The sequence below is a fragment of the Monodon monoceros genome, unplaced genomic scaffold (assembly GCF_005190385.1).
Source record: "Monodon monoceros isolate NGI ecotype Baffin Bay Population unplaced genomic scaffold, NGI_Narwhal_1 Super_Scaffold_18, whole genome shotgun sequence".
Lineage (NCBI taxonomy): Eukaryota > Metazoa > Chordata > Mammalia > Artiodactyla > Monodontidae > Monodon > Monodon monoceros.
In genome coordinates, this window is record NW_021703774.1 from 16490898 (window position 1) to 16515921 (window position 25024).

The following is a 25024-nucleotide window of genomic DNA, read 5'->3' on the forward strand; positions in this document are numbered from 1 at the left end:
CGTTTCAGGATGTATCCACGCAGTCTTCCCAGAAGAGTAGTCAGGCTTTTTACATGAGTCTCAAGGGGCCAAGTGTCCAAGGCGGAAGCTGCCAATCCGCTTAAAAACAAGGCCCAGAACTAGCAGAGCATCATTTTCACCTTATTCTATAGATCAAATGACCTACAGCCCAGCCCGGATTCAAAGGGAAAGGAAATAGACCCCAACTCTTGATGGGAGGAGTGTCAAAGAAGTCGCAGCCATCTTTAATCTGCCACACTAACCCACTGTATGGCGTCGTAGTGAGCAAACTCCAAGTGGGCACCTCCTAGCGTTGGCACCAGAACTGGTGCCAGCCATCTAGAGATAAATCAGACTCAGACTCTGCCTTCCAGTTGCTCAGGGCCTGGTGAAGGAACAGATGTGTAAATAGTGTCCCAACGGTACCGTCTTTCCACTAATAGAGATATACCCAAGGGACTCCTAGAACAAAATTTGGAGAATCCAGAGGAATGCCTCAGAACTCATTCCTTCCAGAAAGGGAGCTGTGAGAATTTGAGGGCAGTCTGCCGTCTTGTTTGGTCTCCTTGGGTAGACGGCAGATAATTCCAATACACCGTGTGCCTGACTCAAGAGATTTCTTTGAGCCCAACAATATTTATCACAGGAATATCTGAATGCATCAGATTGAGACAGGAGCAGGTTTGGTTAATTACTATGCGCAGTATTTTCTTTTATTCACTCGTTCACTAGTCACCCTTAATGAGACAGCCTGGTGTAGTGTTCACTGGTATGGGCGTTGTGATCCAAGTTTTTTTTTTTTTAATAATTCCAATTCACTTGCTGTTTATTGTAAGGGTGAAATAAAACAGTGTATATAACTGTCGGATGGAGAGTTGGCAGTCAACCTAGGTTAATTCCCTTCCTTCCTCGTCATCTCTTAGATTTTGACTTCTAAGTCTTTGATTCCCCCAAGAGGAAGAGCTCTCTACAGAATTACCTGCCAAAGTCAGTTGCCAGGTTATCATTCGATTAATTTATTAGCTTGAGACCACTAAAAAAAACCATGCAAAATAACTCCCTGGGAGGCAATGCGATATACTGGGTTCATACCTTCTACATCATACATCAAGAGAAAAATGTCACCTTCTCACATGGGGCTGGTGTGAGGCCACAAATGTTGGTGTCAGATCCTGGTAGAATACAGTCTGCTGGTAGTTGCCTATTAATCAGTAGAAGATAAACGTGCTGGGATGAAACAAGCTCTGTGGATTTCCAAGGCACCTTAGATTTCCCGACCATGGCTTTAAGAGGGGCAATGGTGGTGTTTATTTTTGTAGAGGTAGGACGTCCAGCTTCAGTTGAAGTCACCTTTGCCTTAACAAAGGAACTCCCCCCTCTACAGAATACTCTATCAGACTTGTGATGAACAAAAGTAAAATAAAATCTGTCCTCCTGCTTTTTCTGACCTCTTTCTTTAATCCTTGAGATTGATTATTTATTATTTACTTATTTTGGCTGTGCTGTGCAACCTGCGGGATCTTAGTTCCCCGACCAGGGATCAAACGCGTGCCCCTGCCATGGAAATGCGGAGTCCTAACCACTGGACCACCAGGAAATTCCCAATCCTTGGATTTTAATGCCTAGTTGGATTTGCATTTGTACAGTAATGGGTTTGTCAAATGTGATGAAATCTCATCTTTAGAGATCCCTTGCAAGGCTATACAAAACAGCGGCTAAATCCTAAGTCATTTATATCCATTTATCTTTGGCTTCAAGCTGTATAGTCCATATGAAATGACTTTTCAGATTTGAGGGTGAAAGAGTGAATTGATGTTTACGGAGCGAAATAAGTAAACAAAGATTGTAGTGGGGAGGAGCGAATCCCCAGCTACTTTTAATGGACATTGTATCTCATCGCTCCGAAAGATTTTAAACGATGCGCATCCCTAAGGCTTTACAGTGATAATTCAAGGTAGATGGCCTTGGCCTGGGTCTCTGTTGCTGTGCACGGCTTTCTCTAGTTGCAGTGAGCGGGGGCTACTCTTTGTTGAGGTAGGTGGGCTTCTCATTGCAGTGGCTTCTCTTGCGGAGCATGGGCTCTAGGCGCACGGGATTCAGTAGCTGTGGCTCGTGGGCTCAGTAGTTGTGGCTCGCGGGCTTAGTTGCTCCGCGGCATGTGGGATCTCCCCAGACCAGGGCTCGAACCCGTGTCCCCTGCGGATTCTTAACCACTGCGCCACCAGAGAAGCCCTGGCCTGCTTTTTAAGGGACTCTAAAGCTGCAAAATGAAGGGTGAGGTTCCTGTCACTGCAAGGACCACAGCACTAGTGGGGTTAATGAAAATTAACCTTTTCCTAATCCCAAACACGTGTGCATGCACATGCGTATATGTGCCATTGTACACGCGCACGCGTGCACACACACAGAGTTCAGCTTTCATTTCTCATATTGCCCAAGGGTGTGTAAAATATAAAGAGGTCAGCCAAGAAACCCGACTGTCTGTTAAATTTGACTTGCAAAAAGTGCTACTGAAAAAAAAAATTTATACTGAGCTCCTGTTGTCCAGAATTTTACAACGTACAATCCCCTTAATACTGATCCTAACTCTGGCGCCACGTTGGAGACACACGAGGTATAGTAACCCACTTTAAAAAAAGCCGTGAGGTATAATAAACACTTTGTTTGTACAAGGCTATTAATATCTCAGGTTTTTGCAAACTGATCGAATGACATGCTCACCTCGTAAGGAAAATTGGATGGTTATCATTTGCATTAGGTTATGACGTTACCCAAAGCCTGTGAACACTGTGAGCAGACAGGACCCCAAAAATGGTGTGAACAGTAGTCCTTCCCCACTGTATTCAAATAACTGTTAATAATCGTGCAATGGTAACTAATAATTCTCTGTTCTTTTTTTTTTTTTTGCGGTACACGGGCCTCTCACTGCTGTGACCTCTCCCGTTGCGGAGCACAGGCTCCGGATGCGCAGGCCCAGCGGCCATGGCTCACGGGCCCAGCCGCTCTGAGGCATGTGGGATCTTCCCGGACCCGGGCACGAACCCGTGTCCCCTGCATCGGCAGGCGGACTCTCAACCACTGCGCCACCAGGGAAGCCCATCTCTGTTCTTTTGCATAGTGTGGCTCAGTAACCGTGTTGAGAATTATTGCTAACCCATGCAGTGCTTACTGTCTGCTGGGCACTATTTTAATTGCGTTATAAAGATTGATTCATTTAATCCTTATAATAACCTTATGAGGTGGTTACTATTACTATCTTCATTTTACAGATGAGGAAACTGAGGCACAGAGAGGTTGAGAAACTTGCCCAGGCCACACGACTTGGAAGAGGCAGAGCCAGGATTCTAACGCAGGCAGTCTGGCCCCAAAGGCCATGCTGTTGGCTGCTTTGCCCTACTGGTAGGAGGAGTCCAGGGTTTGGAGTTGGGCTAGTGTGAGTTCCAGGTGTGGCTTTCCCCCCTGGGGAGTCTAAGGAAGTCACATCACCGAGATGATTTCTGTATCAGTAAAATGTGGATAAAAGCACCTACTTGGCAAGGATTTTGTAAGGCATGGAGAGAAAGCATGGAAACTCCTCGTGCAATATTAGTCCACTCAGCGGTTACTATTATTATGATTATTATTGTTTCCAAAGCACTGACTTAGAACTTTTATCAGAAACAATCTCTTAAATTTACGATCTGCTCCAAATCTCTTAGGAATGAAAACTCACCTTAGCCCCTAGTGCTGCGGGTCTTGGGTTTGCAGTGGCTGCCCCAGAACTTAGCTTCAGGACTTCCTTAGATAAGATTTTTAACTCACTCTGCGTGTGGTGGTCTCGTTCAATTGCTGGTGAGTAGCTCTGGGTAGGAACGAAGAGGAACATTGCAGCCAGTCAGCCCTGCGTTCACCTTTCACCTTTTTTATTTAGTAGCTTTCTGGTCTTACAAATCACTCATCTCTCTGAGCCTCAGATTTTCTTCATCCACTGGAGGTTGACAGTTCTTGTCTAATGAGTTGCTGTGAGGAGAACACAGCTGTAAAGTGTCTGGCACGTTGGCTGAGTCAGGAGTGGATTATTTTCACCAGGGTTTTGCTGGTCATGTAGAACATGGTTTATACTTCCCCTAGAGGGGGTTTGTGATGGTAAAACTACTCCATGATGATGTCAGTTGTCTCTGCTTGGATGATGTCATTCATCTCTGATTGGATGAGGTGTCATCTGACCCATTTCCGGGGATCAGTGGAGCAGAGCAGGATTATGGGAACAGCCGTGGTGTTAGCGTTCTGGGTCTTTGCTTTATAAAAACTCCAAGGGCAGCTGCGATGAGTTGGGGGCTGTGATGTGTCTTGCTTTTCTTTTTGAAGAAACCATTACAGAGTGACTGACCCCAGTGGGGATGTCTTTTTACCTCATCCCTGGCCCCATAACTACCTCTGCCTGCCTCACCACCACACGACTAGGCTTGATACCTGCTTCCTGGATTGATTTCAGTAGTTCTATTTCCATCTTGTAAATGTCTGTCAACTTTGCTATAACTCCACCAGGGCAAAAGTTGTTCCAAGGGAGGATATGTGTTTATTTCCTGATAGCAAGAGTAATCAGAATATTTTGGGGGGAACTTTGGGTTCTAGAACTGTGTTCACAGCCTACAAATACATAATTGAGAATTCCTTCAACGGGGACAAATCTGGATTTTTTGAAAGGTACTATTGGCTTTTTAAAACTGCCAAAGTTCTAAATAAGAGGAACATAAAAAGTAATTAAGTTGATTTTCCTATTTAATGGCAGTTTTTAAAAGATGGAACCAAAATCCAACCACTTCTCACATCTCTGCTGCTACTACCCTGGTCCCAGGGGTTCTTGTCTCTTGCTTGGGCTTTTGCAGTGGCCTCATCTCGCTGTTTGCACCTGGCTACCTTCAAGGCTGTTTGCAACACAGCGGTGAGGGCAATCTCTGCCGAGAGGTTGGTCTGATCCAAATCCCCTGGTCAGAGCCCTGTCGTGGCTTCTTACCTCACTCCGCGTAGGAGCTAAAGGCCTTCTTGTGCCTTAGGCTTTCCCTGGCCTATGGCTCACTCGCCCCCGCCAGCCGTGACTTCCCCCACTCAGGGGGCTCCCCCATCCTGACCTCTTTGCTGTTCCTCAGACACCCTGGGCTCACCCCCTCCTAAAGCCTGTGGCTGCTGTTCCCTCTGCCTGCAGTGCTCTGTGGCATTTTCCAGAAGGCTCCCTCTGTTCATTCCTTCAAATCTTTCCTCGAATGTCACCTGCCCAGATACCTTCCTAGCCAACCTGTCTGACATCTCAGGGTCCCTCTTCCCAACACTTCCCGTCCCTGTTCTCCACATTTCTCCTCCATACTCTTGTCACATGCTATACTTGATCTTCTCCACCTTCATCTTGTTTATGGTCTTGTCTCCACCTCTAGAGATAATCTCCCTGAACAGCACCTGGTGCATAAATGATGTTCAATAAATGTCTTTGAATACATTGAAGAAACATTTCAAAATAAGATTTAAGTACAAGGAATGTATATATTTATAACTGCATCACTTTGTCGTACACCTGCAACTAACACATTATAAATCAACTAGACCCCAATAAAAATTTTTTTAAAAAGAGTTAAGTACAAGGAACATTGTGGAAATAAGCGTGTAACATCATCAGGGGACTCTTGAGAAACATCAATTATTTGGATTTGGAAATTCTGCTAGATTTGTTTTAAAGATACCTCTGTAGCTATTAATGAAGAAAGAAATGTTGATAGCTACCCATTTTCTGTTACTTATTCAGAGCTACTTCTGGTTAAGTGAATAATAACCATGTAGGAAAAATACATACATATATATAAAATACAGTAATGAAACTGATACTCTTGGGTAACCCATAAACACAGTAGGAAAACCATGCTCTTTATTTTTTTAGATTCATTACTTTAGATGTATGGCACATGCCTCTTTCCTTGCCTGTGCAGATGTGACTTGTGTCTGGTTGAATCGTTTACTCTGCTGTGTGATTTATATCTGATGCTCTTGTGAATGAGGTCGAGCTGCAGCATCACAGAGACTTCCGTTTACACAAAGGACTCCTTCATCCCTCAGACCTGTAGAGATGCATTTGCTTGTTTATGCACATGTGCAGTCAGCACAAAGGCCCGTGTGTGGAGAATGAAAAAAGTGAAGGAAAAAATAGAGAATTATGAGGTGTTTTCATCACAGAGGAGAGGCTTTCCTGTGTGTGTGTGTGTGTGTGTGTGTGTGTGTGTGTGTGTGCATGTAGCTTGCTGGTGTCATTTCCATAAAGGTCATTAAAGACCTCTGTATGCCGTACTTTTACTGCACATGGATCTGTGTAATACAGAAACATACCAATGTACATAACGTTGTACTGTAACGAGAAAGAGTTAATATCGGGACATAATAATGTAGATATCTCAGCTCCAAAGAGACTGTATTTTCAATGTGAGTCTTTCTTTTGAAGCTGATGTGTATTCCATAAGTGTGTGCTATGCAGGCTCTTGTGAAGCCCTTGTGAAGTATGCATTCCTTACGACCTCTTAGAGGGATGCAGTCATAAAGGAGCCACAGGACGTGGTAATGGGAGAAGTAGGATAAGAGCTGGGTCTGTTAGGCCACTTTCCGAAGGATAATCATGCAGTGTGTCAGTTTGTTAGACACGCCCAAGGTGACCCAGCGCTGTTCCAGGAGGCTGCAATTAAACAGGGACAAAGGGCTATGTTTATGCCTCAGTGGAAGAGAAGCCGTTTACCCAGTTCTGATTCTAAGACCCCACTTCCTAGTACTTGGAAATTCTACTTTCTTGCTTTTTCTCATCATTTTCATTCCCACAACAAAATATGTTAAGTAGAAAGGGTAAACTACGTATAAAATTTTCTACATTGTCAGGTGATTCTTTGTCATCATAGATAGATAGATAGATACAGATATGGATATATAGATATAGATGTCTGTCTGTTTATCTGTGAAGTCTCTGTGAGGTGAATGTCCATGTGTACGTGTACAATACTGAGAAGTCATTTCTATCACTATAAATGACTGATTGTTCAGGGACTTGTATGTCACTTGATCATATATGTCTTTCTAATGAAGTCTGTTAGTCAATAAGAATTTACCAAGGATGGACTGTGTAAACTACAGTGGAAAAAACTCTGTGGTAGAATAAAAAGGAGTGTTTTTTGCTTTGAAGAACTTCCCCGTCAGATCAAGCATCAGAACATACACAACCCACAGTAATGCATGAACACCTACTGTTACAGGTTGAATTGTGTCCCTTCAAAAAAGATATGTGGATGACCTTCAGCATCCCGTAACGTGACCTTATTTGGAAACAGGCTCGTTGCAGATGTAATTAGTTAAATTAACATGAGGTTACACCGGAGTAGGGTAGGCCTCTAATCCTATATGGTCAGGGTCCTAAGAAGACAGGCACGTGCACATGCAAAGATGCTCAACACCCCTAATTATTAGAGAAATGCAAATCAGAACTACAGTGAGTTATCACCTCACAGCAGTCAGAATGGCCATCATCAAGATGTCTACAATAACAAATGCTGGAGAGGGTGTAGAGAAAAGGGAACCCTCTTGCACTGTTGGTGGGAATGTAAATTGGTACAGCCACTATGGAGAACAGTATGGAGGTTCCTTAAAAAACTAAAAATAGAGCTACCATATGATCCTGCAGTCCCACTCCTGGGCATATATATGGAGAAAACTCTAATTGGAAAAGATACGTGCACCTCAGTGTTCATAGCAGCACTATTTACAATAGCCAAGACACAGAAACAACCTAAGTTAACACTGACAGGTGAATGGATAAAGAAGATGTGGTACATATATACAATGGAATATTACTCAGCCATAAAAAAGAATGAAATGATGCCATTTGCAGCAACATGGATGGACCTAGAGATGATCATACTGAGGAAGTGATGGTTTATGTTTGCCTGACTTCAAAGCCTATGAGCCTTTTCCCTACACTAATGATTTCCAAAGGCACTTGGCAAGCACCATGGGTTCTTCAAAGAAACCTAAGGAACCACAGAAGGTATGGAATGGGTCGGCAAAGATGGGCAGGACTCTGGCTTACACTGGGCCTCACGCCTTATGTACACTAGTGAAGTTCTACTTTGTTCTGCTGTATACAACACAAGACAGTGTGTTGATTAAAGAAAACAAGGCCAACCAGAAAAGAAGTAACTATGGACACAGCACCAGGTTATGGCTTTGGCTCTATACAATTTAATCCTGTTACCATCAAGCTGATGAAGACATTGCATGCACAGCGGTTGATACTATGGCAAGGATAGTTTAGAGGCTGAAGAGCAAACAAGGTTCAGAGAGATTCTAAAATGCTAAAAACCCAGCTCAGATAAGAAGTTCAAAGTTAACGGAGATATATGTGGAATTTGCATTTAGGTTCAAAAATGAATTGCGTCAATATAGACTAGAACAGTAGTTCTCCGAGTGGCCCTTAGACCAGCAGCTTGTGCATCACGTAGGAACATGTTAGAAATGCAAATTCTTGCGCCCCAGCTTCATCCCTATTAAATCAGAAACTCTATAGATGTTTTAATAAGCCCTCCAGATGTGTCTAATGCAGGCTAAAGTTGGAGAACCACTGGTTAGAAAAAACAACCTTTCTTCTCTCTTTGCATTCCTTCATTTCTTTGTCTTTATTCCATGTCCTTCCCAAGAAAGGACTTGGGGTGGAAAATCTGACTTACTGATTTGTGTAAGAACAAAGGTTTTATTTTACAAGAAATTTGGAATCAATGGTGTGATGTGGCTCCTGCCCAAAATAAATAGTTTGCATTAAAAATAGTGACCAGAACAAGGGAAGCATGAGGCTCCCCCCTCCCCATTTGGCATATTCTGTGTATTTGCCATATTCTGCTAGACTGTACCTTGAATCTGTTGAGGAATTGATTTTAAGAGGGACATTGAAAAGGGGCTTGACAAGGGTGGAAAGCACCACAAACCTTGTCTTGAAGGAAGAAGTTGGGGGAAGCCATCTCCTGTGATGGGGGGCTGACATAGAGAAGAAAGAGAATTTTTCATCTTGTTCCAGATAGCAAAATACGTACAATATTCAAAAGCCCCCTCAACTGGTGTGAACAGGGCAAGATGTTTCCAGACTTTTCCTACAGGGCTTTGGTAACCCAGGTAAGTCCTTCAGGCTTCTTCTCCTCCTGCTGTAGTATTGAGATAATAAGGGCTAGGATATCTACCTCACAGTGTTTTGTGAAGACTGAAAAATGTGAAAATGTTTCACATTTTTGAAAAGCTGACATCATTGTATGAAGATGAGGCAATGGTACTATTATTAACTAAGACCAGTTGATGGAAAGTTTAAGTCCAAGATAAAGAAAAATTTCAACCTGCCAGTTGGCCCAAAGTGGGATGATCTTTTTCAACAAGTAGCAAGTTCATTGTCGTGAGAGATCTTCAGATAAAGCCAGAGATGTTAGAGGATGAATTGTCTTGAGTTGGAGAGACGGCCCCTAAGTGCCTGTCTGACACGTGTTTCATGACACGGATGTTAGTGCGTGAGATGAGGCAGATCTAAGAGAATGGTGCTCAGAGCCAGCGGAGTGAACATTTAATTCAGCATTTCCTCATCACTCCGTGCACACCACTGCAAACATTTTAAACCCTATATTTAAACATTAAGTACATTAAAAACATTTAAAAGGAACAAGATGGGCCCACACTTGTTAAGCTGGTGTCAATTTTTCTCTCCAGCCCTATTGTTAAATTTCTCTTTCCATTAGAAGTCTGGTTGAATGGGCCCCTGGGTCCTTCTGTAGATCTGTTGATGTCTGAATATGGAAAGTAAAATCGAATCCCCAATGCTTTCTTATAGCTTTTTGCGATGTCTCATAGGAATGGAAGAGGTGTCTTTCACGAGGTTTGAGCCAAATCCTGAGTTGATTTATAGCATTATTCCTTTAAGACTAAGCTCTCCTCTGGCTATAATTTTGCATCTAGAGTTCTGTTTCTTTTTTTTTTTTTTCTTTTGGCCCTAAACTATTGGGTAACATCAGCGACTTTTGCCTCTCTCCACTCCCTGATTGGCTGGTTTCCAGTGGCAGAGAGATGAATGGATCCTTTTGTGTAGGGAGTTTTGTAATTCAGGGAAGAACTGAGAGCTTTGCCAAAGGCGATATGTGGGTATTTTACACATATTACTGATAATGTGTATATATCAATAACGTAATGAAGGTACCATTCAAGCATGGCTGTGGGTGGTAGCAAGAGACAGCTAAATCTCATTTTTAATATATTAGAAGCTCTCTTCTAATTCAATCAGGAACAGTTGTTGTTCTGTTATTTAAAGACAAAAAAGTCAGTTCAGGCAGGGAATTATAAAAACATGAGTTGGGGGGCAAACTTTATATTTTAATTTAAGACATATGTATGTGTATATATGTGTACAACACACACACACAAACACAATTTAAATGCTGAGTTTTCTATAAAATACCAAGGACTTTTCATTGACTGTGGCTCTGCCTGTTGCAATCCACGTCTTATTTTTTGCCTAAACCACATCCATAGTGCATCATCAATACTTTCTAGTTTTTAGTTTCTTTGAAGAAGAGAGAGACGTTTCAGGACAATTGTTAAGCAAACCGAGTGCAGGATCCTTCTAGATTTTTAACATATGATTTCCTTCTTTGATAGTTATCTCTCCCACATCTAAAATTGGAAAAAAAAATATATTGTGGTAAAATATACATAACATAAAATTTACCTTAACCATTTTTTAAAGTATACTATTCAGAGGCATCAAGTAAATTTACAAGGTTGTACAACCATCACTGCTATCCATTTCCAGAAATTTTTCATTAACCTAAATGGAAACTCTGTGCCCATAAAAAAATAACTCCCCATTCCCATTACCCCCAACCCCTGGTAACCTCTAATTCTACTTTATACCTTCATGAATTTGCCTATTCTAGTTATCTCATATAAGTGAAATCGTATAATATTTGTTCTTTTGTGTCTGGCTTATTTTACTTGGCATAAAGTTTACAAGATTCATCCATGCTGTAATATGTCAGCATTTCATTACTTTTCATGGCTGAATAATATTCCATTGTATGTATATACTCCATTTTGTTTTTCCATATATCTGTTGATGGACACTTGGGTTGTTTTCATCATTCAACTATTGTGATTAATGCTGCTATGAACATTGGTGTACAAGTATCTGTTTGAGTTCCTATTTTCAATTCTTTTGGGTGTATACCTAGCAGTAGAATTGCTAGATCATATGGTAATTTCATGTTTACCTTTTTTGAGGACCCACCAAACTGTTTTTCAAAAAAAATTTTTTTTTAAGCAACTTGTATTTATGAAGACTTTCTAAGGCATTCAGCTTGGTTCTCACAGAAGCAACAGCTCTCTTTACATTTGGTCCTATATTTCATCAGTTTCTAGACCATCTAATTAACTTGTATAATTACAATATCATGGATTCCCTGGTGGTCCAGTGGTTAAGACTCCACACTTCCAATGCGGGGGGTGTGGGTTCGATCCCTGGTCGGGGAACTAAGATCCCGCATGCTGCGTGGTCAAAAAAATACAATATCAAGTCCAACTATCATAAACAGGTTTAGAAATATATACAATTGATACTTGCTAAGCATGCAACTCAACTGCTAAGACCAGAAGTCCTTGGAACATACCAGAGCATAGCTTTCTGGCAATAAGCCCCAGGGTGCTCTGGGAATCAGCCAATACCTATTACAGAACAAATGGAGTATATTGGTTAATCTGTCCAGTCAAATGGAGGCCAGTTAAGAGAGCTTTTACCTTTCAATTAAATTACCTTTGTCATGATAAGATATATAAAGGAATTTAGAAATGACTGTGGCTCTAGGAAAAAAGAAAAAACAGCTGCACATCCAGGACTGTTAACATTCAATACACTTTTTGTTGGGAGACTGGAAAAAGGCACACAGCAAAGGCTAAAACAGAATGGGAAGTTGACCAAGGTGGTCATTTTTTGTATCAACTCTTGAATTTAAGAAAGTTCTAATCGATAAGAGCTGTAGGTTAATTTTCTTCCCTTACAGCTTCACTTAGCGTGGGTGATAAATGGAAGATAAACAAAGAATAGGGAGATCGTGCCTATTCTTAGAAAGAAAATACCTTTCAGGTTAAGATTCAAGACTTGAGGATATGGGGAGGGGGAAGGGTAAGCTGTGACAAAGTGAGAGAGTGGCATGGACATATATACACTACCAAACGTAAAATAGATAGCTAGTGGGAAGCAGCCGCATAGCACATGGAGATCAGCTCCGTGCTTTGTGACCACCTAGAGGGGTGGGATAGGGAGGGTGGGAGGGAGGGAGAAGCAAGAGAGAAGAGACTTGGGAACATATGTATATGTATAGCTGAATCACTTCGTTATAAAGCGGAAACTAACACACCATTGTAAAGCAATTATACTCCAATAAACATGTTTAAAAAGAAAAAGACTTTGGGATGTGATTAGAAGGTTTTCTAGCCAGTTCTGAAATGAAATCACCAAGCTGTAGGAGGAGTACTTTTATACAGCATCATCCATCCTTGTTGGCGACCCAAATGATTAAAGGTTTGGGAAATTGCCCCTCTAAATATGGGCTAAAGGAACTGGGTTTATTTAGCTTAGAGAGGGAGACTGAGCATGCTGAGGGGGACTTAATAATAGTCTCCAAGAGTATGAGGGATATTCTATGAGTGATGGAAAGCAGCTGTTTCCTGTTTCCACTGAGGGCTGGATAAGAAAGAATAGAGTTAAATTGCAACAAGTGGGTTTAAGAACTACTTGGCCATAAAGTTCAAGACAACAAACCCACAAGACCAAAGTCACTTCTCTGTTTCAGAATTATGTAGCTCACTAGCTATCTTTCTTGGGTGCTTTCAACTGGCCTGTTCTTGAACTAGTAGAAAGATATGGAGGACCTTTCACCTGTGTGAGAGTATGAAGTTGTCCAGTGTCAGAACCTACCAGTGTTCTGTGGCTGAGGAAGCACTTATCTTCTAAGGAGATTTAAAAAGAAAAGAAATTCAGGATCTCTTTGCTCCCCCTTCATTTGCTTTTAAAGCCAGATAATCTAGATCTACTTCTTCTGTATGAGATGAAAAATTTCCATAGATTTGCCAGTGTGTGTTTTTTTCTGCCCACTTGGTCAATGTTGTCACGACTTTAAAAAAAGTTCTGTGTTTTTAGTGAGATTGTGTATACACATACATGTGTATACATACATGTATATAGGCATGTGTGTATACATGGTGTCTTAAGATATGAGATATATACACATATATCTCATAGATATTGTAGATATTTGATATATGATATATATATTTATCATATGTAATTAATTCAACAATGAAAGCAATGTTTCATTCTAGACAGTGTGTCTGTGCGTGTTAGGGATATGAAGATGAATAAGATATACACCATGGGGCTTCCCTGGTGGCGCAGTGGTTGAGAGTCCGCCTGCCAATGCAGGGGACACGTGTTCGTGCCCCGGTCCGGGAGGATCCCACATGCCGCGGAGCGGCTGGGCCCGTGAGCCATGGCCGCTGAGCCTGCGCGTCCGGAGCCTGTGCTCCGCAACGGGAGAGGCCACAACAGTGAGAGGCCCGCGTACCACACACACACAAAAGATATACACCATGCTAATTAGGAACAAAGCAAATAAATACACAAAGCATTACGAAATAATGCATCATCCTAGAAAGTCAGGTAGGGGAAGAAATTTAAAGACAGAAAAGTGAGTTTGGGGAATGTTACTAGTCTTTAGTCAACGAGGCAGATGGAAATGCCTGAAACTTCTTCTCAACTATTGTTTCACCATTGTTATCCTGTGTTAGGTGAATTTTACTGTTTATTCTGAATTGGATAAAGGGGTGTCTTATTTGCTCAACTAGGAGTGTTTTCAAGGCAAGGTTTCATTTCCAGAGGATTGACTGCTGTTAGGTTATATCTGGAAAATTATAGGTTTTTATCAGCATTAACTGTGTATGTGTTCCACGTGGGATATTTTCATCTTGTACCAACATTTACTATAAGCTTACTAGAAATGTTTGCCTCTGTCGTTGAGTGTTCTCTGGCATCTGGGAAGGGGAGAGGGTGGACCATAATCCAGCCCTGACTCCCACAACTCTTTTGGTCTTCAGAAATCCAGCACTGAAGGAGGAAAAATGACCTGGGGTTGCTTTAAATCACTCATTCACTGTGAAGCTTTGGGCAAGTTACTTAACCTCTCTGAGTCTCACTTTCCTTCATCTACCTGACAAGAATGTTTTCAGGACTAAATTAAATGCAATAGTATGCTCCAAGCTCAGAGCTCATGTGCCCAGCCCTTAAGTCATTGATTCACAAAGGGCATCTCTTGGCTATGGTAGCATCATGATTGCCTCTAGATTCTCTTCCCTCGTGGGCTTTGCTGGACCTTAGGGGCAGGTTTGTAGGGTAGGGTTGGTTTAAAATTCATGAGGGCACCCGAAGTCCAATTGTATGATTTTTTTCCCCTTTTCTATACTTACTCAATCCAGAAAAAAAAAGTCCACTATAATGCCAGATGTTCCAGGAAGCGTTTGTTGTCAAACTACTTGAAACAAATGATGTACACACATGGAAGGAAAGTGCGTTGTAAAATCAGCAGGAAGATTATGCTTTTTTTTTTTTTTTACAAGGTTTAAAGGAGAATAAATCAGTCTTCTAGATATGCAGATAGTCATTTAATAGACATTGATTAAATCGAGTGCTGTGCTTTGAAATGATATCAAATTGAAGACATGATCCTTGCCCTGGGAGGGTTTATGAACTTGTTGGAGAGACCAAACATGTGTATGTGAAATGACCACAGAACGGTTAGACTCAATCTCAGGAAAGGAAGTGTAAAACAACAGGGCTTGAGCCCGTAAGTACTGAGGAAAGGCAGGATACAGGTTTGGGTAGGGATTTAATATAGTTCTTGGAGACTTAGGGTCGTGGTTTGACGGGTTCATAAAACAGTATCGTTTAAAGACAGACAAAATTAAAAAAAAAAAAAACCCCAACCTAAAATGTTCACTTCCTATAGAAACCTAAGAACATACTGCAGTTACTCTTAACTTATTTGAAATAAATGCATCCTTCTAAATTCTCAGCGTTCAGGCTGATTTCCTTTCAAACTCTCCCTCCACACTGTGCCAGACGGCTCCTGCCCAAATTTGTTCTTCGTCTGCGGGATATGGAATATCTTTATAAATCATAACAAGTCACAGGGAGGGTAAAAATCCCAGCTCGAGACCTACCTCAATAGCTGAGGCGTGCCACATATTTTAATGGCGGTGGATCTAGGAACCAAGGGTAGGACCTTTCTCTCTCTATTAGAAGAAGATTTATAACTCAGAGCCTTCTGAGGGTGAGCCTGGATCCTCTGACCTGGACCCATCCTCCAGCCCGTCCCCACATCCCAGCTCCCCAAATGAAATAAGCAGGGAAGCAGGACAGCAAAACCATTAACGTAATAGCGTAGAATTTATGGCTGAAATCTTGCAAAGCTTATGTCGGCAGAGGAAAATTATTACTGTCACTTTCTTTGAGACACTTGGCTTTATGGTTCCTGTCACCTTTATCATAACACACAGCTGATTTAGTAGCTCTGTTTTTCATGGCAAATGGCCTGGTGTTATGTTTTTATGCATGTGGACATGCTAGTGAGATGACAATACATGGATAGACTGGGGTGGGACTAAATTTAGATAATGAACTGGAATACTGTTAATGGTTTGGGTTTAGTCACGCTGTCACTATGCCAGCTGAGCTTTTTTCACTTGCCCTTTCCTCCTCTAGATTCTCAAATCCAAAGATTTAACATCTCCAACCCAGCGCTACATCGACAGCAAAGTCGTGAAAACCAGAGCAGAAGGCGAATGGCTCTCCTTCGATGTCACTGATGCTGTTCACGAATGGCTCCACCATAAAGGTGACCACCGCCCTCTCTTCTCCTCCTTCGATGTTCAGTGATCCTAAGTTATTGCAAGTCGGTTGCAGATTGAGGGGTATTAGATGCACAGACAAATGACCTCCTTGACTTAATGTTTTCCAGACAGGAATCTGGGATTTAAAATAAGTTTACACTGTCCCTGCTGCACCTTTGTACCATCGAATAATTACATCATCCCCAACAAAAGTGAAGAACTAGAAGCGCGATTTGCAGGTAACTGAAACTGGGGCGTATGAGGTGGGGGAGGGAAGGGCCTCTGTTGATAATCTCCTGGGGGGATGAGGTCAGTTTGCATGTGAAAATGAGATTGCTGGGTGAGGCCCAGGGAGTTTCATTTGTTTGGGCAAAGCTATGGTTGGGGAAAGATATATGAAGGCAGAAAGGACTGGAAGAAAGGGATTCCTTCCCAGTTTACACTGCTCAATGCCCCGTGATGACTTGGCAGTACTAACTGACAGACTTACCAACCTTCCAGACTCTTAAATAGCCCGTTCAGCCCTTTATTCTTCACTTGAGCAAACCAACATTCCATCTATGCTAATAGTATAGAAGAAGAAGATCACATGCATTCAAGGACATCCATTGATTATCCCCCCCAAACCCAACGTCGTCGGGAAGCCACCACTGTTATTTATCTCACAGAGGACGTCCTGTCCCACCACAGCCTCTGTAACTAACCTGACCTGTACCAGAACACACCCCCTTTTCTAGCTGGTGCCCAATATTCCAAGTGGCTTCCTTATCAGACTTTCATAATAGTTTATAAACACATAACAAGGTTTTAGTCGCTCCCCAGTCTTGCTTACCTTTTAGTGAATTAGCCAAAAGAGAATGAGGAGATGCCAAGGGTTCAAGTCATGTCTTACGTTAGATAACAAGTCGTTGGAGGACGAGAGGTGAGGGGGGAGTCTGGACCTATTGCGGGTTCAGCACTGGCTCCACACCACCAGGTGAGGGAGCTGATGGCCCTTCCCTAACTCACCCCACCTGGGACCTCCATCCATTGGCAGAAGGCTCCAGTGGACCTTGCTCATGGAAAAATACTCCCAGCGGTCTAGAGATTATTTCAGTCTCTAACCTAGTCATGATCCTCTAGAGTATGGAGATTAAATGCTTAAGCTGGCAGTCTCCTGAGTGTGCTTTGGGGAGCTCGAGTTTCTCCATCTCAGATGGAATCAAGAAGGTGTTGAGGATATCATAAAATCAATGACAAAACCCTTTCTTCACAGCTTCCCAAAGTAGCATTAGGTAAGGGTGGGTGACTTCTGTTTCACTTGAACCTCATTCACTGCAATTTAGTGTAAGTCTCATCAGGGAAGTCTTTTGACTTGAGCAGTCCTAGGAGGAGAGGGGACCAGCGGGTGACACGTCCTATGGCCGTGTCATCAGTCATTGAGGTGTTGAGCACAGCCTACACTGAGGACTGACTAAAATAAACAGTCGAGATTGCCCTTGGACTAGTGGTCAAAGACTTCTTCTGTAGTGACTTTCACAACCAACAGGCCCTGCCTTGGACACTGAACTGCCTTCTGACAAGAGCCCCACTTGGCCGTGTTCCTTGTCACCTGCACTAGTCCTACCCGTTGCCGTGGGGAGTGAGCCAGCTGCTGCTGCTGTGTGGTCATCCCTGCTATTTGTGACAATAGACAAAGGAAAAAAAAAAAAAGAAATGGCTGATTCTATTTGATGAAGGTGAAGCTAAATGTTTATTACCCGAATGCATTTTTTCAAGGTATTGATGGCACCTCCACATATACCAGTGGTGATCAGAAAACAATAAAGTCCACTAGGAAAAAAAACAGTGGGAAGACCCCACATCTCCTGCTAATGTTGTTACCCTCCTACAGACTTGAGTCACAACAGTCCAACCGGCGGAAGAAGCGTGCTTTGGATGCAGCCTATTGCTTTAGGTAAAGGAAATAAAAAGAAAACAAAAAGTAACTGTGTTTGTTTAACTTTTGTACTGCTTTTGCCCCCCCCCTTTTTTTTTTTTTTTTACTAAAAATGGACTTGAACTGCAACTCATTGCATAAAACCGGGACTAGAAAAGTTAGAGCCATCGTATTTCGTAACATCATCCTTTCCGGAGGTTGAAACAGTTATTTCTGTGCTGTCTGCGTCAGCTCTTTAACAATGAATCTACTGTGAAGGGAGAAAACTGGCCCCCTGAACTTTTTCCCCAAATCCCCGCGAAGCACTTTGAGGCTGAAGGAGAAAAGGAGCTGTCTGCTCCCCAGAGCAAAGTTAGGTTTATTTGAGGGGCAGGATGGCGGGTCCCTAACTGGGGAGACTCACCACCTGTAGAAGCCTTCACTCTCCCTGCAAGGTACCCATGGTCAAACCTTCTTCACAGTAACAGTGATGAGAAAGACAGAAGAAGGATGCTATTTGTCGTGTCTTTTACTAGAGAATATGAGAAGGGAGGGTAACATAAATTTATCTCCCATTTCCACATGAATTCATGGTGGGAAAGTGTGAATGTTTTTCTGTATTTTTTTCTTTTTCCTTTGGCCGTGCCACTGGTGCAGCTTGCGGGGGCCTTAGTGACTTGCGGGGATCTTAGTTTCCTGACCAGGGATTGAACTCGTGCCCCCTGCATTGGGAGCACGGAGTCCTAACCACTGGACCACCAGGGAGTTCCCCTTTTCTGTGGTTTCTTAGTAAGCGTGGTAGGAGCTGTGGGGTGGTGAGGGGTCCTCACTGATAAAGTGCTCAAAGTGTGTGAGTTCACAAGAAAAAGGGTGTTTTTTGGCTGCCAGAGCCAGTGGTTGCTCTAAGCAAGACTCTGTGTTTCTTATCTCTGGTTCATTCCTAGATCCAGGAACAGGAAATGAAATAAAGAATTTCTTCTCAAAGGAAAATGCCTTAGATTGTTCTCTGTAAATACCTATTGTACTTCATCCATTTTGCATTTGAAAAGGCAATAGAGGATGGATGGCCAAACTGTGCACTGTAGGTTGGAACAGGCTTGGTCTCGTCTGCCACGTCTTTGCTTATATCTCATCATTTAAGGGAAGGGTTTGATTTTTGAAGTCACAGATAAGCAGGTCGGGGCATAGAACTCACAAGGGAGTCCTGCGAATCACCATCACACCTCATCATGAGAGTCTCTTGAGATTGCAGTTCAACCATTAAAACCTGGCCCATGGTATTTGCTCATACATATTTGTTGAATAAATGAACGAGTCATTTTCCTGGTTTGGGCTGAGGGGCGGGGGGATTGGGGTGAAATCAGCTTCAAAATCTCCATTGCTCTTTCTTTTACCAGAAATGTGCAGGATAATTGTTGCCTACGCCCACTTTACATTGATTTCAAGAGGGATCTTGGGTGGAAATGGATACATGAGCCTAAAGGGTACAATGCCAACTTCTGTGCTGGAGCGTGCCCATATCTGTGGAGCTCAGACACTCAGCACAGTAGGGTAAGTATGGGCCTCACTTGTCTCTTCTATTCTTGGGCTGCTAATATGTACCTGCTGATAGTATTTCCACATGAATTCTAAATAGCCTGGTGCCCTTTTATCATCACACGTAAATGGGTGCTGGAGACACCGTTTTGAATGATGAGAAAAAAATGTAAGCTGTAGGTGAACTCAGAAAGTAACACTGATGAGTTTGGACAGTAGACCTGGCCTTCCCAATTAGATTACAAGCAACTTGAGGACAGTTTAATTTTTTCTTTGTTTTATATTCTTAACAGCTGTAAGCATAAATAGGTAGGATCAGTATATCACTTAGTGTCATGCGCTGTTAAGATGTGCAGGGACCCAGGTCTTCAGCTAAAAAAAGGATCCGTTATCACCTCCATCAGGGACTGTCATATTTGAAAGAACATTGAGGACTTCAGTAGATGCTTTGGCAGAGTGATTCACTAGTGTATGACAGTTATAAAATCATTTAACTTCTCTGAACCTCAGTTTTCTTATCAGTAAAAAGGAATGTCTGTATTAAAAATTATTTTTGAAATAATAATGTCCAACTCCAGGGTGGATGTGAAGAATATAAAGATGATATATGTAGCAGTGATTTGAAAATCAGTATCTCCCAGTCTTTTCGAGTATAACCCAAAGTAAATGAGAGTCTGAATATTTTATTAAGTTACTTCAATGAGGAATGAAGGCTAATTCAGAAGGCAGGTCCTAGATTGGATGCCATGGGTTCCCAGCCCAGATTAGCAAAGACTTTTTCTATGTAATAATGGTATTTGTCCAAATGCTTCTTCCTGGTGCCTAGTCATGTAGGATTTTTAGAGATGGAAAGGACTTCACAAGTTATCTTGTCCCATCCTCTAGTACTATATATAAAATAAATAAACAACAAGGACCTACTGTATAGCACAGAGAACTATACTCAATATTTTGTAACAATGTATAAGGGAAAAGAATCTGAAAAAGAATATATATATATATATATATATATACACACACACATATAACTGAATCACCTTGCTGTATACCTGAAACTAACACAACATTGTAAATCAACCATACTTCAATAAAAATATAGAATAAAATGAAATAAGAATAAAATAAAATACAAAACAATAATAGGCTCTCTTGTTCAAACCTTCCATTTTTTTAAAGAAATTGAAGCCTAGATCAAGTAGATGACTTGCCCAGGAGCAAACAGTTGGTGACAAACCAGAGCCTGGAACGCAGGCCTCCTTGTTTTATAAGCAGGCCTTCGTTCACTGTGTCTTAGAGTTTAATTCCTGAAATGTGGCTACACACTGGGGTTATGCCTCTGTAAATCTCCTTATTAAAGAAACATTAGAAAAATTGCCTTCACTGCAGGATAGGAAAATGAATCTCCTGCCAAAAAGGTCACATAATGCGTTCAGCTGAACTCAAGAGTTTGGGGGATATCAATGATTTTCGATAATCTGTATTATAAAATTCCTCTTGAATTCAGCTGAAAAAATCTTGTGTTGGTGGAGCATGAAGTCTATTTATTGATAAAAGCTTACATATGCTAAACTTTCAATGGACAAATACGGCTCCCTTTCCTTCAGCTGTTTTCCTGACACCCCTGGAGGTTTTGGCTCCCTGGGCTGACCACGTGCTTGGCCACGTGAGGGAAGCTCGCTCATGCCTGTCGCTTGGTCTGAGCTCTCTGGCCAGGCTGCTTCAGCTGGGCTGTGGCAACAGTAGCTGTAATGTGGGCAAGACCCAGTTGCCAAGTAGAAACATAATTCTCCTCCCTGATACACAGAGGGAGTGTGTGAAGGCTGAGACCACGCTTGTTTTTCAAGGAGAGAGGAAGAATCACTGTCATGATCACAAATATGTGGTTTGGACAGTTCCCCAAAAAGCCAGAGGTAGTTAATAAAGTAGTCAGTGTTGCTGTGCTGAACAGATCTTCTGTCCTAGGCTGAAAACATTGCAGTGAATCTCGAGGAAAAGGTCACTTGCTGTTTGATTAACACATTAATGGCATCCTTGGAAATGTCTCTTTATCATCACTGGGGAAGCTCCATACTTCCGTTGGTAGAAGTCACATACCCCTTTGATATAGGATGGGGTTAAAGGTATAGCACTAACCATAGAACTTTCTTTTCATTCTAAGACTGACTATTCACTCCTCCAACTTAGCCACTACCATTTACCACATGGAAAGCTAAATGGAGGGTTGATTATTATTATTATTTTAAGAAAAATGTAACAAAGTGAATAATTAAGAATATAGATTACTTCTGAGGTCGTTCTTAGCATGATTGTATTTGCGAAGCAATGAAAAGACTTTGATCTTTTTTTATTTTAAATGAAAATTTAGGTGACATTAAATTGGCCTGAGAAGACACTTAGCCTAGGAAGGTTTCACACTGCAGACAGATGTCTTTTGCTCTACCTAAGGGTAGATTAAAGCTCTGATGAGAGTTTTAATAAAAAATGTTATTCTCCTGTTTATCCATGTATTCATTTCTTCACCTAGCATGTGAGTCTTGTTTTGATTTTGTCCAGAGAAGTCTCACTAGGGCTATAAGGTTAAAAAACAGAGGTGTGTAGAGTCCCTGACCTCAAGCGAACTCTTCATCTAGGTGGGGATTGAAACTACTCACGAAACAACTTCAGTTACAGAGAAGTGTAGACACAAGGCGAGATACCAAGTTTGGTATTTGGACCAAGTTTTCTGAGGGCCTGGGAAGTATGGGCAGCAAAGGAGTGATCAAAGTAAAGACTCCTTGGAAAAACTGGAAAATCTGTTGAATGAGCAATTTTGTCTAATCTGACTTTTACAGAAGTATTTGTTTACAATGTATGAGAAGAGGATTCTGTAGGAAAATGGTGAATTCAGGGATTCCTCAGGACGCCTACCCATTTGACTATAATTGGAGAATAAGTAAAGGAAAGTGTAAGCCCCAAATAATCTAAATTGCCTACTCAGCGCTGTGACTGATAAGATAACTATGTGCGATGGTTCTATTAAAAAATAATTGCCTGTTTTTTTGGGGGTCTTTTCCTATGTTTTCTTTCTTCTCCTGTGTCCTTTCAGGTTCTCAGCTTATATAATACCATAAATCCAGAAGCATCTGCTTCCCCTTGCTGCGTGTCCCAGGATTTAGAACCGCTCACCATTCTCTACTACATCGGCAAAACACCCAAGATTGAACAGCTTTCTAATATGATCGTAAAGTCTTGCAAATGCAGCTAAGATTCTTGGAAGAGTGACAAGACGATAATCAAACAGTGGTGATGATGGTGATAATGATAGTGACAAAGGCAATGTTTGTAACAAGAAAACACGAGAGAGCCTTGCTTCATCAGTGTTTAAAAAAAATTTGAAAAAGCGGTACTAGTTCAAACACTTCGGAAGTTTGTGTTCTGTTTGTTAAAACTGGCATCTGAAACAAACAAAAAAAAGTTGAAGGCTTTATTCTATATTTTACCTACTCTGTAAGTGAGAGAGACAAGAAGCAAAACCTTTTTTTCTTGAGAAAAAAAAATAAACACTGGAAGAATTTGTTAGTGTTAATTATGTGAAAGAAAAAAAAAACAGGAAAATCCCGTTAAGTGGAGTTGCTGTACATACGTTTTTATCCCATGCCTCACTTGATTTTTCTGTATTGCTATGCAATAGGCATCCTTCCATTCTTACTCTTAGAGTTAACAGTGAGTTATTTATTGTGTGTTACTATATAATGAACATTTCATTGCCCTTGGAAAATAAAACAGGTGTATAAAGTGGAGACCAAATACTTTGCCAGAAACTCATGGATGGCTTAAGGAACTTGAACTCAAACGAGCCAGCAAAAAAAAGAGGTCATATTAACGGGATGAAAAATGCAAGTGACATATTATATGACCGAGCAAGTCTGCATGAAGAAAAGACCCTGCAAACACATGCTCTCTACCAACTGCCGGAGGAAGCTTCTTGTGAGGTTCAAAACTGAAAAGCCTGTTAATAAAGGAAACTTTCGGTCAGAATAAGTATGTAAGATTTTTTTTTTTCCTTTTTAATTGTAAATGGTTCTTTGTCAGTTTAGTCAACCAGTGAAATGTTGAAATGTTTTGATATATACTGGTCAAACTTCAGACCTTAAAGTATTGCTGTATAGCTATGCTCTAGATTTTTCCTTCATTTCGGTGTATGTAACCATACCTATATTACTACAATAGATGGGTATAGAAGCCAGTATAATTGGAAACACATCTGCAGATCTCTTTTGCAAACGATGAAATCAAAACATTAACTACTTTATGTGTAATGTATAAATTTTTACCATATTTTTAATGTTCTGTAATAATGTCAACTCTGATTTAGATTGGACTTAATTTGGGCGCTTTCTAATGATCGTTCGGAATCGTGTGTTTCCTTTAGCTGGCCAGTACTTTTGAGTAAAGCCCCTGTATTTTGACTTGCACTACAAATACATGTTTGATAGTATTTGTTCCACCTGTGCTTTTGCATTGTCCATTATTAGGACATAAGCTACCTGAGTCCACTTGTCCTTTTTTTTTTCTTTTATAAAAAGACGTAGTTTTCCTTCATTTTCTAAGCATCATTACTAATCAGTTCAGACATTAACAATCTTCAATTTTAGGGAAATTGGGGATTATAGATACATAGATAATTGAGGTGAAATGCTTTAGCTTTAGCAAGGGCTTAAGGATCTGACTGGAACTCAGAATCTTGGTGACTGGGTTAAGAAAGGTTTCTCTAACTTGGTTTAATCAGTATTTTCACAGAATTCTACTGTTATAAAAGAGCAGACAGTTCTTAGGAAACAACTTTTTCTTTAATTGAGTTTTTAGTGTTCAGGGAGAAATGGAAAGATTTACATTTTAGTTGATTTTTTTTTTTTTTAAGGAAGAAAAAAAGCCCAGGTCAGCATAAGTCATTTAGTTTATTTCACTGAAGTTAAGGTTTTTATAGATGTTCTTTGAAGGTTGAAAAGGCACTAGGCAAATTCTCCCATGATCAAAAAATCCTTTCTTTCCTCTGAATGAGAGTTATCAAATCAGAGGTTAGAATTTACCTTGCTGAAATACATGATTTGCCACATTTTTGCAGAGGAGGTAACCTTATGTCAGGGGTTGTAGGATATGTCAGTTTGTCAGTTGTCTCTTATTTAGCTTTAGGATAACAATTAATAGTAAGTCAATGGAATATTTGCAGTTTTACCTAAAGAGCAGCACAATGAGGTGTGAATCCAGCGTGAAGTTGTTTGTTTGATGTAGTGTACTTCTTTTTTGGAATTTCCTGACCATTATTAAAATGACAAATTGGATTTGTTTGAAAACTGGAAAAGCAAGAGATAGGATGCCACAATACCAAACAACCCTTGGGTTGGATGTAACCCAATCCCAGATTGGAGTGTGTTGATTTTTTTTTTTCTCTTCCACTTTTCTATCCATTCTATGTAAATCACTTATTTCTGCAGGTATTTTCCTCTCAGAGAGAACGACATTTTGTTTTGTATTATTTTGTCTTTCCTCATGAATGCACTGATAATATTTTAAATGCTCTATTTTAAGATCTCTTGAATCTTTTTTTTTTTTTTTTTAGTTTGGGGGTTTTATAAGGCCTTTATT

General features: G+C 41.0%; 1 protein-coding gene across 3 annotated transcripts in view; it reads left to right on the forward strand.

Annotated features, from left to right (window-relative positions):
• TGFB2 (transforming growth factor beta 2) overlaps nt 1–23239 on the forward strand; it is an 80923-nt gene extending 57684 nt beyond the window's left edge. Inside the window, exons 3-7 of one of the 3 annotated variants that reach the window (XM_029230949.1) lie at nt 15839–15971; nt 16095–16205; nt 17725–17902; nt 19261–19414; nt 22485–23239. In XM_029230949.1, the coding sequence (XP_029086782.1) occupies nt 15839–15971; nt 16095–16205; nt 17725–17902; nt 19261–19414; nt 22485–22643 (735 nt within the window). In that variant the 3' untranslated portion in view covers nt 22644–23239. The remainder of the gene's footprint in view (nt 1–15838; nt 15972–16094; nt 16206–17724; nt 17903–19260; nt 19415–22484) is intronic. The other 2 variants (XM_029230951.1, XM_029230950.1) reach the window with 2 other exon arrangements.
• Nucleotides 23240–25024: the final 1785 nt, after the last annotated feature.